Source organism: Pelodiscus sinensis, chromosome 1 (genome assembly GCF_049634645.1).
Source record: "Pelodiscus sinensis isolate JC-2024 chromosome 1, ASM4963464v1, whole genome shotgun sequence".
NCBI lineage: Eukaryota > Metazoa > Chordata > Testudines > Trionychidae > Pelodiscus > Pelodiscus sinensis.
Genome location: NC_134711.1, coordinates 17,781,494 through 17,801,477, shown reverse-complemented (window position 1 = coordinate 17,801,477; position 19,984 = coordinate 17,781,494). Strand labels below are relative to the sequence as shown.

Here is a 19,984-nt window from a genome sequence, read left to right as displayed (position 1 = left end):
TATTTCTACACTAGCCCCCTAGTTCAAACTAGGGTGGCTAATGTTGGCATTCGAACTTGCAAATGAAGCCCGGGATTTAAATATCCTGGGCTTCATTTGCATGTTCCCAGATGGTTGCCATTTTTAAATCCCCTTAGTTTGAACTGACTGCCCGCGGCTACACCTCATTGCAGGAAGAGTAACAGTCAATACGAACAAAGCACTTCATTCTGATTAACTTCTGACTGCCGCGTGTAGCCGCGGGCAGTCAGTTCGAAGTAAGTTGTCACAAATACCCTGACAATTTATGTACTTTTGTGGTTTTTTAAATGCTTTCTCTTTCCCTGTTGCTGTGGGAAAGATACACACAAGAAAGAGGGAAAAGATAACCACGTGAGGGAAATAGTTATATCAACTGTAAACCAAATGCTGTCAAATGCATGAAATAAACAAGCTGAAACAGAGTGAGAAATATTTATTTCCACCAATCTCTTTCCATTCAAATTATCTTGGATATTAATTTCATTAAAAAATTAAGAGAAATTTCATTTTTAAGTTGGTGTTCCTTTAAATATGAAAACATCCTCTATCCCATTTCCTATCACTTGAGCCATCCCAAAACCCCCCGCCCTTGAAAGTTATTGACATGCAGAATCACATGGCATATGCTATTTTATGTTACTTCACCTCTCTGTAGTTCTCGCTGACTTGGTCCAAGCTGAGGGAATACACAAGGTTCCTTCCTCCCACAAACAGTCGCTCTTGGTATTCATCTAGTAGCATTGTGTGAAGACCAAGGTATCCAGATGGGCTATGAAAGACTGATGTCCTGTTTAAATCCCAGAGCTCTGAAATACAATCAGTGGGCATAATAAATACCAACAGGATAGTTTCAAAACCTTGTTTTCATGTTTTTGTATGGAAAAAGGTAAAAGCTTTTTTGGGACATTGTGATATTCTTAATCTTGTAAACTCCTAATAAGAAAGAGTCACAGAAAACCTGGGGAAAATTTCAGATCTCTCCCAATTTCCTGAAGACCTGGAAGTGTGTTTTTACATTGTAAAATTTGTGCTCACTCATGAGACAGAAAAAAAAATACTCTTCAGCATTTCAGAAAAGGGAAACAACCCTTTAGAACATAAACTACAGATGAGAAAAGGGGCATGAATCAATGGAAAGTCATTTGGCACAAAATCAGACTCTGGTGGATAAATTCTTCCAGCCTTTACTCCCCAACCTGCACAATGCTGCATGTCTGTTGAACCCACAATGACAAGTAAGTCTATTATGAGTCATTTCTTGTTTGTTTGTTTTTTCCTACTGAAGGTCCAATTCATTCTTCATTGCATTCAACGGGGATTTTGCAACTGAAATCAACAAGAGCAAGACACATCCAGCATCCTGTATGTCTACCTTCACAAAGACAACTAGAGATTTTCAGTTTCTGTCCCATGGTCAGTTGACCTCTTGGGTGGGAGGGAGGCTGAGACTGCTTCATAGACATCCATATTTATAGGCATCCATATGTAAAAATTAGGACCTCTGGGGCCAAATTCACCCCTGGTGTAACTTTTTTAATTTAAATTTGTTCCCAATGTCTAAATGTGTCTATTGTGGACGTCCAGAAGACATGTATACCCTTCCAGATCCCACTCTCATGAATGAAAACAGCCCTAAAGAAATAATGGATGGACTCCAAAAATAAAAAAGGTGAGGTGCAAAATATTTGTGAAACATGCTGGAGGAAACTTGTGTGAAGTCAATAGGTACTTCAGGAGTGTCAATGACAGCAAGAATTTCATCTATAAGGTTATAAGATGGACCACACACTGGTAGCTCAGCACAAGAAATCCTTAGGCAATCAGCAGAGCCTCCCACTTGGTGGCTGGATCTGCTCAATATGAGAATTCAATTAGGATCCTTCTGTTGTTTTCACAGAAGCTACTACAGGTACATACCATGTGAGGTTCTGAGAGGAGCCCACTACCCTTGATCAGACAGCACAGATGCCAGAGTAAAACTGCTTCCCTCCTCCCCATAACCTGCACCTCACACAGGTCTATAGAAATTTAAAAGATACCCCATTTGGAGGGGAAAGACAGTTTCAAGAGACTCTATTGTTTAATACAGAGGACTGGAAATAAAGCCTGTTAGCTTCCAATCCCACCCTTAGGCGAGTCAGAACCTCAATGTGTCTCAGCTTTCCTCGCGCTAAGATTAGTAGAATGCTGTTTAGCTATTTCAGGCAGTGTCATTAGCTCATTGACAGCTTTAGATCAAAAGTATCATATAAATGCATCATTACTGAAGGAACAGTAGTTCGCTGCTTCCTCAGGGCAGACAAAGAAATGATTGTTTCAATATTTGCACATTCCTAAATTAACTCTGTCAGTTCACCTACCAACCAAAGGCTTAGAACAACTATAGGCTCTTAGAATATATTTCATAAAAGGCCTACAGTATCTGAAACTGAACAAAATGTGCCAATTCCCTGCTCATTGTTTCCATGCCCTGTCCAATTCTGCGCGTCTATCCTTTGCCATCCAGAAACACATTGGCAGATATTCAACTCAATCTCGCTTGCCAAGTTCCTTCTTATAACAAACACACTTTTATTAACTGATTCCGATTATGCTCTCTTCTATGGGAAGATAATGATAAATGATAGATATGGTGCTGGGCCTCCTTCTCATCTTTTTTTGTGAGCCATTCCAGGCTGTATACCCTATGGTTAATTTCGGCTTTGTTTTACTGCTCATTTCCCAAATAGTGTTTATTCTTCCACATTTCCAGGGATTGTGCTAGAACAAATATTTCCACCCATTAGAAGAATGAATTTGGAAAGTATTTGATTATGGCATTCCACAATTTTTAAATGAAAACGCTTTTTTTTTCTTTCAGCAAAATATGCTTGATGTTCTAAATACAGAATGCTTCTTAAAGGTGGTCTTTTTTTAAGTGCACAGCCAACTGCCACTTCAACCTAATAATTGGTATTATACTCAATCCTCCCAGTGCAGATCCTCTAAGAAGGCTTCTGTTGTTAACCATAAAAACTGCTCATTCCTTGTTCCAGTCTGTACTTTGTAAAGGAGGGTGACAAAACTACACAGGTTCATTGCTTTGTATAGCATTATATCACAACCCCACAAGTCTAGGGCTCACTTCTTTTCCCTTCCCAAAAAATCTTCAGTCCCTTCTTGAAATTTTTGTAGAAATACAATCTTACCTCCCTCATTACTTAACTCTGCAGCACATTCTTCTGGTGAAGATGCTTTCCAGATGTGAGACATTGACAAATGATTCTGACATGCTGAACAAGATGAGTATGCAAGGTGATGCTCTCAGCCCTGCTTCATAACTAGAGGTAGCACTTAGGGTTGCCCATGTGTCTTAAACAATAATGTAATAGATTCTATAATGTAAGCTGTGATGGCCATGTAATGTGAGCAGAGAATCTGAAGGACATTTTATTTCTTTAACTATTAGTTTAGCTATAGACTACAAATAATATAGCTAGCCAGCTTTGGCAGGAACCTGGCAAAACACCAACACATATTTATTCATTTAAATTTTTGCTACCTGCTGCACAAGTGAATTCCAAAATTTGCTTATTCCTCCTGCCAAAAAGAAACATATGAAAAGGGGAGCGAGCAAGTGAGTGAGAGAGAGACTTGCAACACAAATGATTATAGGATGAATCAAAAATTCCTTCTGGATAAGACTCATAAGACACCCTTCAAATTTTAGGGCAGCAACTATGAGTGGTTTTAATAATAAAGTGCATCTAGTCCTCAAGCCAATAAAAGTCAGCTAGTTTTGCTGGACATGTCATTCTTCTCAATTGGATGGTAACAGTAAAATCAGCCAGCATTCCTGCCCTTCATCCTGAAACCACCAGGACTTCAGAGTAGATGATTATACACAGCAACCATAAATAGTAATCCATCACCAAAATAAAAATATCAGCTTACAAGTGCTTGGATCAGTCTGACAAGGTTGAGACCCTTAACTGGCAATATTCCATATAAAATTGATAACAGGAGGCACAGTTTTTTCTTCCTGGGAAATACAGAATCTTGGCCACTGACCATGAGTTAGTATGCTACTAATGTCATTCTGCCTCCCTGACCTATCCATAATCTTCAAAGAGATCCTGCTTTCAAACACTGCAGATGAACACTTGAAGCGGCAGCACAATGGTATTTATTGGACTCAGAATAGCTATCCTGTTGCCTAAAAAGCATATCAAAGGAGGAAAAGTTTGGTCATTTTCTTCCCCAACCCCTACACTGTCACCTCAACCAATGTACTAAAAAAGGCAGAATGAATCACACACAGAGAAAAAAGAAATCACTTATGAAGTTCCCGCTGAAAGTTATCACTATTTTTCCACAGATAAAATGAACCTATATATTTTTTAGTCTGTGATGCTTAAATTTTCAGCTAACATGAAAAAAGGGAAAATAGAAGTAAATCATTGTCAGAGAGTGAAGTGCAGAGTTCTATTATAATATGCAGCCATTTTAATCCACAATATGGCCACCAAACTCCTCAGGAATTTGATAGAGTAATAAACAGAAAACCATTTCCTAAGTGCTACAAGATATGTCCTTTTCAGATACACTCCGTAACTGGGATAATATAAGCTCACTTTCTTGGCATCCAGGATTTAACTCTTCCTATTTATGAATGCGACTCAGAAGTTAATGGTCAGGTAATATGTAAATTTGAGAAGATACTTCACCTTTCAGTTACCTTTTACTGAACCTGGGGGAGGAGGATTGAAATCCTGGCCTGATTGATGTCTCTGTGTGTTTTGTCTATGACTTCAATGTAGCTAGAATTTTCTCTAGCTCTATTATGACCAATAAGGAAAGGATAGTAACAAACTAAAAGAACTCAGTCAACTGTGACCATTCACAATATGTAACTCTTCTTGGTTATCATAGAGTTAAAACATTGAACGTTACTGGTAGAAACGGTCACTACATTAGTTGTAACCTCAGATACTTGTGAACCTACAATGTGTATAGACTAAAAGGAGACACATGACTCAATCTCTTCTTTTCAACAGCAACTGATCCTGGCTAAGAATCTCTCTTTGGAGACTATTTGTCCAGTCAAAAGGGATAGATCGTTAGTGTCCATGGATTATCCTTCCCTTGGTGGAATCAACTTTCTTCTAGACACTTCTTTGGGATTTGTGGATTTGAACATGAAGCTTCCAGTCAGAGTACAGCAAACATCATAGAGAAAAATAATCCTACAAACACCCACAACTCTAAATACTGATCTGTCTTTATTTGTCTGTACAAACTGTGCTTCATAAAAATTTCTGAAATTAAATAATGTGATTATTGTACTTTTGGATGGCCTAAGTGCCTTATGGAGTACAGACTTCTTTCCTTAACTTTTTATAATATTGGACAAAATTATTGCTGGAGTGATCCTATTCATGTAACAGATTGCTGGCAATTTGGTTGTTTGCAAATATTCAATAGAATTCAAAAGCCTTTAAAAACACAAGATGCAATTACATCATTAAACTTATTAGAATGTGTCCTGATTTTATTAAGTAACTGTTCATGCTTAAAAAATGTTCTTTCACCTTTTTTCTTCTAAGTGTTTAATTTGTGTTCCTTAGTTATCCTAGATCATATTCAGCTAGTGACACTTTCACTGATCTATTTTTTCTTTGTCTTATGCAATGAAAATATAAAACATTACTTGCAATCCCATTCTATATAAAATGGCTATTACATATACTCCTAGAGGAACAAAGTGTATGCCCACACAGAACTGTGGAATAAAGTCCCCCCTTCATAGCTTTACTCTAAAGTATATGTCCCATTAAAAATAAAAACATAGAACCATTAAATGGGCTTTAGCACACAAAGGTTTTATAATTTAGTCTAATATAGATGATGGTCCAAGAAATATTTTCTAGTCTTCAGTTATATTTCAGTCTTTTTCTAAAAGAAATTGAATATTGGTATTTTGTTACTTAACATCAATTCACTATGATGATGAAAACTTAACGGAAAAAATGGGGCTAACGGATTCTTTTCAAGCCAGATGAAAGCATTTTCAGTATTTGTTTTTTCAATGGATGATAAAGATGTTGAAGTAATGCATATTTTAAATAAGGGACAGTATAACACATTTGTAATAAATTTTTGATGTGCACCCATGTTCCTATTCATTCTATTCAGTGTTAAAGTGAGATTATCTTGTGTGACTATATTGACATCTTTAGAATAATAAAACTATGATGACGGGGAAAAAAAGATCAGATATGTTCTTTTGAAATCCACATAATGAAAAGGCATATATCTGATTCTGATCTCTGTGGTTCTATTGCAAATCAGGAATAATTTACTGAAGTAAACTGAGGTACAGTGGTGCAGAACTGGTGTAAGTGAGGTAAAGAGACATGCCATGATCTTAAAAAAACAGAGAAAATCAGAAGCAAAAGTATGTTTTGTCAAACTATTTGTACAGCTTGGAAGGAAATCCCATGTTCCAATCTGACATTGTCAATGTTTGTGAAAATGCAAAAACTTGTAAATTGGGTCCCTAACTGCGGAGGTGGATAGATAAGCAGATGAAAAGGTGTAAGATCAAACAAAAAAAAATAATCATGGGAGAAATGGTGGTCCACAGAATTGGGAGTGTTGCTGCTGATTACAGTGGGGCCAGAATTATCCCCCCACCCCCAGATCTTGGTAATTTCAGAGAAAGAAAAATGTCAGTTGTGCACAGTGTAACAAGATAAACCACATTTTATATGCAACAGTTTGACCATAAGACCAGTGCTTGTGTAAATCGCTGCATGTCCATTGAACTCACCAGCTCTAAAGCTAGCCCTGCAATTTCATATTTTGTTTTCCAGAACTCACTGCTTGTTTTAAATTAGGCTAAAATCCTATGCCCAGCTAGCAGTTCTTTAGGCTGAATACTTGTGAACTATCCAGGGGGAGGAATCCTCATCCTCATGCAGTGAAGAGGCAGAGAAGTCTCTCCACACCTTGTATTACAGCTCTAACTCCATGTCCTCAGTTGCCCCACATGTTCCCTGTACATCAGTACCCAAAGAATCCCTATACTACTGGCCTTTATGCCACGAAGATGTGTGCACCTTTCATGCAATCACATCAAATGCTGCTACCTTGTGACACAGTCATTACCTGCTTGCAGACTGTAATCTCTTTGGAACATCAGCCTGTCTTCCTACATGCCACAGAACTGCCTCTCAGGCATTTGAATGCTGTTTCTGACATTGTTCACATTGGTATTAAACCACTATAACTTACAGTTCATTCCTGCCTTCTGACAGACAGACAATGGAGTCTTTCCATTGACTTCAGTGGGCTTTGGAACTGACCCATGAATCAACGGACAGTGGAAAAGAATCAGATATAACAATAATAATAATAATAATCTTTATCCGTGACTCCTGTGTGTCCTCCAGACTGGAGGAATAGGAGAGGTTCTATTTCTTAAAATAAAATAGGGAGGGAATCTTCACAATTCGAATCAATAGATTGTTTTTAAAGTGTGATTTTTTCCCCCCAGAACATGCTATTGGCATTCAAAGCCAGCATCGGATTGGCCAGCCAGCTTTACCTCTTTGTTAGTGTGGTTTTAAAATCAAGATTCCTGTAGTGATTCCATGCTTTCTTCCAATTAGCTGGATGTTTCCTGTGCAGTGACAGATTATTAGTCCACAATATCTCACTCCATTTTTGGACTAATTTCAGTGTGGACTAATTTCAGTGTAAATGCTGGCAAGCGATCAAACCAACACTCTATAACTACAACATCTACATTGATCATCCAGGAATATATCCTCCAAAGATATTTTGGGACTGCACAAAGTACCTCTTCTCACAAAACATGTACCTCTTCCCGCCTCCAACCAATCCCCATGTTGGTTATCGTTGTATTTTAAACATATGGCTGTGGAATGAAATATTTAAGTATTGAAGGAGAATATGGGCAGACTCTTAGCTGGTGTAAATCTGAATACAATCATTTACCGTACACCAGCAGAGATACTGATTCAGGGTATTTGGTCCTAGTCCAAGATCCAGATGTTCTCTTGGGAGCAATCCTTAACTTCAATAGGACTTTGGTCTCCTATTCAGCAGAATTGCACAAAGTTTTTGGGGGACCAGCAGTGAAATCTGGAAATGGCATTCCCCCCAACCCTCCACATGTGTGTTTAGCGAGTGATCCTGTACTGCACCCACCACACAGTAGTAACTCAGCTCCTGTCCCATGGGACTGGGCCCTGTTCCCAACAATGCCACTTGGTGTGTGGGGTCACAGGCTCCTCATGTTTGGTCTGGTCACTCCTCTGCTATGGAGTAGGGGCCATTGGACCAAACCTGAGTGTCCCTGTGATCTCTCATGCCAGGCTATGACTTGGGTACATTCTCAAAGAACAGTCCAGAGCAAACTGTCACTTCCTTGCCTAGGCAGACATGCTTTTCCACATGGGTTTTTCTCTCCTTACTCAGGAAAATTCCTCACTGACTTCAACAGTTAATGACAGTTACCTATTTCGTGAAGCACTTTCAGATGTATAAATGATCAACATTACATATGATCTAGGCATTTATTATTATTTAGTCCATGTTTTCTCTCCAGGGAAGATTGACACTGCTGCAATCACTCTTCTGGAGTTTGATTTAGTGAATATAATAAAGACCTGGTAAATCGAATTCAGAGATTGCTCCTGTTGGCAGCCGGAACTCCTGCTCCTGCTTTTGCTCCTTTTGGCCTCCCACAGTGGGGATGGCTAGGAAACTCAAATCAAGATAAGTGATTCCAGCTATGTAATTAACATTGCTGGAGTTGCATATCTTGATATGACCTTCCCCTTTAGTGTATGCCTGTCCATAGTAGTAGTAATAGAAGTTTTTCCTATGCAGAGTAGGGATCGCCATACCATTAATTCCTCAGGGTTATTCGTAAAAAGGAGTTTAAATGCAAATATAAAGTGAAAATCTTTGTATTTTATTGTTCCACTGTGGTGGAGAACCATCTGAAATAGTCCTGTAGAACATTATTCTATCAAGCAAAGCCTTTTTTAAAAAAAATTATAAAATTTTATGGCACCATTTTAATTGAGTGAATCTAATAAAAATAAGTTAAAATGTCTTTAATTATATTTAATTTTGTAATAGTTTAACAGTTGAAAGAGAAGATTTATAAATATCTCTCTGTTTTAGAAGCTACATATGGTTCAAATAAGTACAGCACTTTTCTGATCAAACACAGACAGATCGGCCTCTTGAGGTCTTGATTTATTAAGGTGCACTTCTCACTACATGCTTATTACCAGTCTAGCAGTTGTAGAATTCTTCCTATGGAGAAATCCAATGTTTTGACAGGAAGAATATCTGGTGCTTTCATTTAAAATAAAGATGCCAAATAAGTCAGTGTTTTATACTCGTCAAAACTACTGTTAAATTGAATTTCCTTTGAAAGGATGGATAAAAATAATCTATCCCAAGTGATTTTCATGGGGGCATACACTCTTGGACGGGATGGCATGTGATTGACAGCATAAGCAATGATATCTGGAACCATCAACATGATAAAAAACAGAAGGGAAGAGAAAAGAGGCATTGTGAGGAAAGCAAAAAAAGTGGGCAAACTGAGAAGTAAAGAAATGAAAGACGAAAAGAGATTTTCAGCTTAGCTTCTGTGCCAAATCAATTATCCGTGGCAGATGCAATGTCCAATATAATATTCTATAGGTGAGATTAAAAAAAAGTTCTATGCCACAGACCCTAGAATAAGTGTTTTAGTGGACATAATATCTATAAATATAAAGTAAATAACTGGCACCATGTGCCATCAATATTTTGATTCCCCTGGCATCTGCTCTTCCAAATTCAACAAAATAATCATGTTCAGATGATCCAGTTTAGAGTACTATGAAATAGGCTAAAATCATAGCTGTTGCAAATAATTGACTTCAATGGAGTGAGACTGATTTTCACCAACTCTAGTTTGGTGCCATGTTTTTATCTCTTTGGCTACACTTTCTGTCTTGATCCTGCCTTCCTGAAATGTCCAGAACCCCCTATGGCTTTTAATGGGAATCTGAATGCACAAGAAATACATACATCAAGGCCTGTTTTTAGGTTCAATTTAATTAGATAGTTTTCTTTGTTGAATAAAGGCAGATGAAGACGCTTACATCATACATTTTTAAAAGGATGAATCTATACCAATGTACATTTAAATACAAGCTAAATGTAAACCCCTTTGCGTGATACATGTTTGTAATCATAAAGGTCTTTTTAAATCATAAGAAAAGCATTATACAACAAAAACTTTCCTTAAGAAACTCTTTCTTCTCTGATTTGTTTTCCCAGATTTTCCTCACATGTACCTAATTATCTGCAAAGTACTACAAAAGTTAAAAATCTTGAGAGAGAGAAAAGTGGGCAAAACTTTTTTGTGAATAACTAGGGATAACCTTGAAACCTTTCTATATGTCGATAATACTATGCAAATATTAGAGTCAAGACAACGGAGACTTTTAAAATACTTCTGCTATTTGACTTTGACACTGCAGATCGTGACAAAGTTAATGTTAGCTAAACTAACTGGAAAAGGTATGTCAACATTAGGCAGCTATTAGTGGCCATATAACAATTATGAATTATATAAAGCACTATACAGGTTCCCTAAAGCCTTCACAAATGATTACACACATTTTTATTTACACATTTTCTGTTCTTCTACTTCTGGTATGCATGGAAAAGCAGGGAACAAAAGCTACAATATGTCCAAAGTATACCTACCCATGCTTTACTTGCTGAAAGGTCAGCTCCAGTTAAAAACAGTTTGGGCTCCCTTACACAATTTTTAAAGGTTTGTTCCAAACTGGGCATATGTTTGAAATAATCTAGGTTTCCACCACTAGTCTTCAGTGTAATAAATGTGGGGTAAGAATTTTCTAAAACATCTAAGACATTTAACAGTACAAGTCCAATTGCATTTCACTTGAATTTGTGTTCTTATGAATTCACCCTTGCCCCAAGACGAATAAAATGAAATGTCTGGAGTAGAAATGGAGAGCCTTTCTAAATTAATACTACATATTTGTATGCCCTCATCCCACCTAGTAGCAACCAGAAAGAAAGTAAGAGAAACACAGTTTCAGAATTACCCTATCCTGTTTAATTTTATAATCTGTATATAAAATTAAAAGTGCACTTTCAGTGTTCCTTCACACTTCAATCTTCGCTGCGTCTGTATACAAAGAAATCATTGTTTTAAAATATTTGTGTTTTATGTTAAGAGCAGAATTGCAATGATATTATTGTGTCAGTGCCCTCTGTTGTTACAGATGATTTTATGCTAGGTAGAGCATAAAATATGTACCTGGGTGGCCTTTAAAATAATCATTTTTCTTAAGGGCTTCTGTTTTACAACCCACAGTGGCTACAGGAACAGAGCAGCAGCATTGCAACTTTATTATTATATTTTATATTGTAGTAATGCTTAGAGGCCCTAAATTAAGGTCTGGTCACATTCCATCTTCAAGGTGCTGCACAATTATAACAAGGGACAATCCCTGTCTTGGAGAGTTTACAATCTGAAGAGAGGAGATGGGGAAAAAAGTGGGCAAAAAGAAGTGTTATCTCCATTATATAGCTGGGACAGTGAAACACAGAGACTACATCTACACTACAAGGTTTTTGCGCAAAACCCGGCAGATCGTCCACACCTCAAGCAAGAAAATCAACAGAACAGAGGGCTTTTGCTGGTAGAGGATTCCTCTCTCCACGAGGAATAATTCCTTTTTGCGCTATAGCTCTTGTGGAAAAAGGCAGGTGTGGATGCTCCAGAGGGAGTTTTGTGAAAGAAATCCCTATCGGAAAAAGCACAGGTGCTCTGAGAGCTTTCTTGTGCAAGAGTGTCCATGCAGTGTGGATGCTCTCTTGTGCAAAAGCACATCACTTTTGCGATGCGCTTTGAGGTGTGGACGTGTTTTGGCTTCTTCTGCAAAAACCCTACAGTGTAGACGAAGCTAGAGAGAAAAGGGGTCTTATGCAAAGCTCTCTGAAGTTAATGGAGTCTTTCCATTATCTTCAATGGGCTATGGATTAGGCCAAAAGTAACTTGCCCAAGGTCATTCTGTAAACCTATGGAAGGGCAGGAAATTGGAACCCTCCTGTGCTGAGTCCCTGTTCAGAGTCTTAACAACAAGACCAGCTTGTTGCTCTTTGATCTTGCTTTTAAGTAAACACTCCCAACTTAATATACTGTCAGTAAATTAAAAACATCCTTTACAGCGCTAGAGATTATTATTTCTAGTATTATTCTCCTATGGTAGAAACAGGGAATATATCTGAAAGCTTAATTATCCCTAAAGCCAGAATCAACTTTTGAGGTGTCACCACTATACATTTAGCTAATATGCATGTCTTGTTAAAAGTAATATTATGCTAAGAATGAGAAAAATGGAACACACTATGGAAAAATAACTTGTAAAAACTAGTGGGTTTTTTTTCCTCATTATTATAAATTGGATAGTGTATGATTCCTGTCAAGTATGCTCACTAAAACTGCAAAGTGCTTGAGTATCTCCTCACTAGCTTCAGGGTGAATAGAAAACAGTTCCACAGTGAAATTAGAGTTAATTGTTTTAAGCTTATATTTGCCAAATGCAGTTATACACTGATCTAGCAACATTTGACATAAGAGGTAAACTGAAACTCATATTTTGCACAGATTTATAACCACTGGATGATATGAGGGTCTATTAAGTTTATAATTCATGATAAATATTGCTCCGGTATTTTATACTGTGAGATGCAATTATTCATCTCTTATGTTATGAAACAGATGTAAAATATACTTCATGTATTGTATGAATTAGCTTGACATTGAATAATATATTTATCTAAACTGTCACAAGTAAGAATCCTTAACTTGGGGATGAACAGTTCATACACATGCATTATTTAACAGAAAGCTATTTAATTGTTTATGTTGTACTCCATTAATATTTTAGATGACAATGTTACATTCAAGTAGTTCTGCCATTTGTTAGGGGAGATTTTCCCTTTATTTAAGATGTTAGGAGTTGGGAACATTGTTATGTTTTTGGGCATGGGGTTGCTGGTAATATTCTGCAGAATGAAGTATAGTGTGAAAGGAGCTTGAAATAATTTCACTAGGGAGGTGAATAAAAAACAGTAAAAACACAGGCTAAATGTCTTTGACTTTAAATAATTTTCCCAATGCATTTGGTCCTATTTGTGCAACTACTATTCACACTGGTGTGTAAACTGTTGCTGACTTCCATAAGATGATTTGCCTGGGTATGTTCTTCTGCGGGAGGCAGGTAAAATTTGTTTTAACTGCTAAGAATTATAAGAGGTGGCAGAATTCATGCTGCTATCAGTGTTTCATCTCCCTTTGATGGGGCGAGTCCATTCCCCCCACCCCCTACTTGATATATGAATGAGTGCTGGTAAGGTAGTGTCAGGATTGGGGAAGTTCAACATACTTTTCTAAAGCAAAAGAGTTACCTTCTGCTCTGGTAAAATGGTTTAACAATCTAGGTGCAGTCATCAGCCACATGACTGCTATTACTTGTCACCTAAGGACTATAAGGTCTATACAATTGTAGCTAATTGGCATTGCCAGATTTGCCTGTTTGGGGGGGGTATGCTCATTTATTATGTTTAGTTTTCGGGGACAGGGGTGATAATTCGATCAGTGTGCCGCTTGTGTTACTTGTGTTCTCTAATATGGTTATCTGAAAGTGGCATTTAGGGTATTGATTTTGCATCACTGGCTGGACTTATCTCCTTCATGGCAAACAATGATGAGACCAGAGTGATATCTACAAACTACACACTGTCCATTTCCCAAGGCAGTTCTAACAGAGTTCTGAGGAAAACACTGTGGAGCCCACAGAATATGTAGATTAATATTGTAATTTGTTATGCATATTATAACTACCAATATGAGCTATTTTACAATAATATTCTGTTTTATGAACAGGGCAACTTGCCACCTCAAACAACATTATCAAAAACAAAAAGCAAATTAACGAGAATATAAATATAGGACCAGCAAAAAGGGTCCAGTCTTTCAAAGGATCATGGGACAAATTTCAATCTGGGGAAAGTAGCTTCTGTTCGATTGACTCTAAACACACCAGAGCTGAGTTTTGCCAGAAAAGCAGCCCCAGTGGCTCTATGTTGCGGGAAAAAAGGTCATTTTAAAAAGTTGTCACATTTTCTGTGTGACGTCAGCCGCAGTGTAGGTGTTACCATGAATAACTACCTATTGTGCTGCACAAGTGTGCCATCTCTTCTCTATCTGATAGTTACCTTTTCACTCCATCCTTGGCAATTAACATCTTGTTCTTACATGGCCTTCATTACTATCTGAACATCTCTCTAGAAAGAAAAAGAGCCAGTTATATCCATCTCTCTTGCTCTTCTCTGGCAGCAGGTAGGGATATATTAATTGATTCAATTACAGATATTAGTTTCTTCTGCATCAATAATGCAACTATCTTGCAACATCTAATATTTTGACATTTGCAAAATATCTCCATATAGCCAAAATATGTCAACATCTTGGACAAGTTGCTAAATTGCTTCTATCCTATACTTTTGAGGATGGTTAGGGGAATGTGAAAAGAGATGTCCTTTGAGAGGATTGGGTAGGGTTTTTTTTGTATATATATTTTTGGCAGGTTCATATTGTTCAGGAGGTGGCTTACTGCGGGGCAGCAATGTTGTGGATTGATTTGTTGTCTCGGATTATAGCACATAGAGTTTTGGATAGTGCTTTGAAATTATCAATGCAGCTAAAGTTTCAAGTAATTCTACCTGCCATTATGCCATTTCCCACCCTTCCTCCTCTGCTATTTCACATTCCAGTGACAAGCATTTATAAATCCACATACTGCAATATAAGCAAGAGCCCTTTAAAGCAAATTGTGCCTCTTGAAATACCCATCCTCTATGTCAAGCGAGTTTCAGCAAAGACACGCAAGGAATCTCTTTTTTGTTAAATATTTACTTTATCTCCCTTTTTACATTCTGATGTCAGAGTGGGTTTGTTTAAAGACTTTAAGTAGCATTCAAAAAATAAGAGGATCATATCTCCAGATTAGTGCTGTAAAGAACTCAAAAGCTTTACCACACAAGGGCTCTTGTGAGTATTTTCTTTAAGGGTGATTCTTGTGGAGTCATTCTCATCCATCTCCCACCACTCCAGGTGAAACACAGTAATCACTGAATTTCACCCTCAAGCCACACATTTTGTAAGATTTCATTTCTGATGCAAAATAATCCATTACACCAGGTACTCTTGAACCTTTGCCTGTATTTCCTTGAATCTTGATGGGTCTTTAGGGGTGTGGGGGAAGATACATGATCATGTTTTAGGTTCTATGCCAAGTCCAGAAAAACAGGTCAGTTTGTCTGCCTGGTGGCTGTGATTCATTTTTAATTTTTCATACAGTTCTACTTCCCCTTTTGTAGGGATGAGATCATATTTGCTGAGGATGGTGGCATGAAGATTGTATGGCTGCAGTATATAGCATAAATTGCACCTCTGTGTAATCTGCTAAATTAAAAAAAAAAAGGACCAGATCCTGATCTGGTGTGAATTGTCATGGCTCTATTGGCACTAAGGCAGTTACACTGATTTGTACCAGCTGAGAACCTGACCCCTGATTCACTGTCAATTTTGTTATGTTTTTATGATCTTTGAAGCACAAATTACATAAAGTGCTCTCCAGCTTCAGGAACCAGAGGATACAATGCCAAAAGCTATTCCAGCATCTGATGAAGCCATTAGAGCTAATCAAACAATTTTGTAATAAATTAAAATATTGTTTATGCATAATCCAATCTTACCCAATTTGGCATGACCAAAATGGGAATTATGAGTGTGCTAAAGCATTTTTTTCTTTTCTTTTAATTGCAGAGCATATAAAGAGAATCATATGTTAAATCAGCAATTGGAGAATTAGGCCACATTATATCTGTTCCAAGGCCTCAAACCTACAAAAACATCTACATAGGCAAACCTGGACTTGTGTTAAACACCACTGAACTCAATGTGTTCCATACAAGCACAGAACTTTGCCCACATGGATACCATAGCAGAATAAAACCTTAAAGGAATAACACTATCCAAATCAGAGCAATTTAAAAAAGGAAAAAAAAATATTTGAGGAAATCAAGGCTGTTGTTTTTACGTGTCACATTAAAAAAAATCAAATAGGAACAAGGCAAATGGGCATTCAGGCAGGGCCGTTCTTGCTTGAGCAGAGGGCTGGACTAGATGACCTCCAGAGGTCACTTCTACCCCTAATCTTCTATGGCTTGAAAGAATAAAGTATTTTAAAATTGAGAGTTCAAAGAGCATTATTTCTGCAGTACTATTTCTACTAGAACTAGAGAAATCATCAGATGTGCCTCAGTTTTAAATCTTGCACAGATGTAAACTGTGCTTGCTTCACATGTCCATAATTTAATTTAATGCTTGGAATGTTGCTGTTGTGTGGAGTAATTGATATACCCTTTGAGTGAGAAATAACCAGGCCAAGAGGCTTATAAAATTTTCTTTCATTCAGTCTTCTTAATGTAAAGAAAGGATCAGTGTCTTCCATGAGACTTTATTACTGTATATTTATAAGATATGTTATACAGAGTTAACAGAAAGAAAATGTCTGCTTTTTGTCTTCCTTGTTAAGTGGAAGTTCTCTTACAGTAGACTTTATAATGTTTTATTATAAATTAGGAACAATACCTTGCCTATATACATCATTAAATTTAAATGTGGCATTAACAAAAAACGTTTGTCACTGTGGCAATTTTTATCACATAGTATTACTTTTTATTACTATTATTCTGATAAGATTATTGATATGAAATTTGAATAAATTGTGATTGGGTTACTTTTTTATTATAAATAATATTTATGCTGGAAATAAAGTACCATGCAATACAATAGCAGGAAAGTTGTGAAAAGTGTGTCATCTTTGTTCACATTTTGTAGAAAACAAAGTAGATTCAAAATAATCAAATTCCATGCAAAGCGGATTGTCCTGATGCAACCAACTCCTGATCTTGCTTTAAGTTATGTTAAGATGAGACTGCATATCAAATTTGGTGATCCTAGTTCTTGTCATTTAGGAGGAGTTCTTGAACATATGAATTCACAGGTGGATGGACAGACAAAAACAGACAGATGCACATACTCTATAAAATATATAGTATCTGATAGATACTATATATTTCTACACAGCAGCATTATTTGTCTACACAGCAGCATTATTTCAGAGTAACTGATGTTATTCTAAAATAATGCGAGTGTCTACACAGCAATTCTGTCATTTCAAAATAATGTATGGCTTATTCTGTCTTCTGTAAACTTCATTCCATGAGGAATAACACCTATTCTGAAAAAGCTATTTCAAAATAGCTGTAGTTTGGATGCTTCACTGTTGCTATTTTGAAATAGCTCCTCCTCAGAGCCATTCAAAGTAATTACTCCCTAGTGCTTCCTGGGGTTCTAAATCAAGGAAGCACACATTAGGGGAGCCTGCCTCAGACTAATTTTGAGCTTTCTCTGTAATGTAGATGCAATACTTCACAATAAGCTATTTCAGAGTATTTCTTCCGGAATAGCTTATTCCGAAATAAGTGTTCAGGGTAAGAGCAAAATTAGCGCAAAAATTAACTATTTAAACACAATTGGAAAGAAATATTTGGATGGTTCTAATTCAGTTTCTCCTTCTAATTCAAAATTATGTTTTTCCCTGAAATTTTGGATTTTCCTAGGGAATGGAAACTTTAGCTTCCAACAAGTTATGTCCATTAAAATTAACACGGAGACTATTTTTTTCTGTGATTCTCTCAAGCCTGAGTTTGTGGCGTGATCTACTATTAGAATGTGAGCTTTCTTTAAAAAAGTAATATTCTGTCCCTCCTAACTGCACACAAAAACTTGAAAAATTTGAGACAAGGGAAATCAAAAGGTTTAAATGACAGAAATCAAATACAAAGAACCCCAATTGTATTGTATTTTTTGTATTGCATGTGGGCAAGACTCACCAGCCAGACTCCCAGAAAGTTCCCTATAGCAACTCCTATCATCCCTCCATTGACCTATTTCCAACTGATAATGAATGGTCAATTAGTTACCAAGATCATGTTATTTCATCCAACCATCCCCTTATCATAGAATCATAGAACTGGAAGAGACCCCAGAAGGTTGTCAAGTCCAGCCCCCCGCTCTAGGCAGGACCAATCCCATCTATATCAATCCGGCCAGGGCTTTGTCAAGCCGAGACTTAAATACCTCTAGGGATGTAGACTCCACTACTTCCCTAGGTAACCCATTCCAATGCTTCACTACCCTTCTAGTAAAATAGTTTTTCCTAATATCGAACCTGGACCTCTCCCACCATAACTTGAGACCATTGCTCCTTGTTCTGTCATCTGTCACTACTGAGAACAGCCTCTCTCCATCCTCTTTGGAACCTCCCTTCAGGAAGTTGAAGGCTGCTATCAAATCCCCCCTCACTCTTCGCTTCTCCAGACTAAACAGACCCAAGTCCCTCAGCCTCTCCTCGTAGGTCATATGCTCCAGCCCCCTAATCATTTTGGTTGCCCTCCGCTGGACCCTCTCCAATGCTTCCGCATCCTTTTTGTAGTGGGGGGCCCAGAACTGGACACAATACTCCAGATGTGGACTCACCAAAGCCAAATAAAGGGGAATAATGACATCTCTGGATCTGCTGGCAATGCTCCTCTTAATGCATCCTAATATGCCATTAGCCTTCTTGGCTACAAGGGCACACTGTTGACTCATATCTAGCTTCTCATCCACTGTAACCCCCAGGTCCTTTTCTGCAGAACTGCAACTTAACTGGTTGGTTCCCAGCCTGTAACTATGCTTGGGATTCTTCCGTCCCAAGTGCAGGACTCTACACTTGTCTTTGTTGAATCTCATGAGATTTCTAGTGGCCCAATCCTCCAATTTGTCTAAGTCACCCTGGATCCTATCTCTGCCCTTAAGCGTATCTACCTCTCCCCCCAGCTTAGTGTCATCTGCAAACTTGCTGAGGGTGCAATCTATCCCCTCATCCAGGTCATTAATAAAGATATTGAACAAAACCGGTCCTAGAACCAAACCTAGTTCAGTCAGAGCGAGTGTTGGTACAGGCAGTCCCCGGGTTACGTACAAGATAGGGACTGTAGGTTGGATCTTAAGTTGAATTTGTATGTAAACTGACCAGCAGCAGCTGAATCGGACATGCCTGGGGCAGAGCAGCTGGAATGCTGCTGGGTTGGTCTGGTAGTGCCGACCCTTGGCGCGGCGGGACCAACCCGGCAGCACCCCAGCTGCTTTACCCCAGGTGATCCCAAGTCTGCCGTTGCTGAAACTGATCAGTGGCTGATTCCAGGAAGCCCAGGGCAGAGCAGCTCTGCCTCAGGCTTCCTGTAGTCAGCTGCTGGTCAGTTTCAGCAGTGGCTGACTTGGGAATGCCTGGGGCAGAGCAGCTGGGGCGCTGCCAGGTTGGTCCCCGCAGCGCCGCACCTCAGCGCTGTGGGGACCAACCTGGCAGCGCCCCAGCTGCTCTACCCCAGGCGTCCTGATTCAGCTAGCTGCGCCTCCCCCCCCCCCCCCAGCAGACCAGGCTTTTCTTGCCGTGGAGGACGGGGGCAGCAGGACCGTGGCGTGTCACTGCGGTCCCACCGCCCACACCCTCCGCAGCGAGAAAAGCCTGGTCTGCTGGGGGGGGGGGCACACTAGCTGCACCCACCCAAGCAGACCAGGGAGACGCGGAGCAGCTTTTCTTGCCACGGAGGACGCGGGTGGCAGGACCGCCGCGGCGCGTCTCGGCAGTCTGCTGGGGAGGGGGGCGCAGCTAGTGCAGGGTTCCCTCACCCCGTTCGTAAATAGGGATCCGACGTAAGTCGGATCCATGTA

At 38.6% G+C, this 19,984-nt stretch overlaps 1 protein-coding gene across 1 annotated transcript in view; it reads right to left on the bottom strand.

The window, feature by feature from the left end:
• The window catches only part of SEMA3E (semaphorin 3E), a 328,199-nt gene that overhangs the window by 113,928 nt on the left and 194,287 nt on the right, over positions 1–19,984 (bottom strand). Inside the window, exon 3 of the mRNA XM_025181682.2 lies at positions 667–827. Within this exon, the coding sequence (XP_025037467.2) occupies positions 667–827 (161 nt within the window). The remainder of the gene's footprint in view (positions 1–666; positions 828–19,984) is intronic.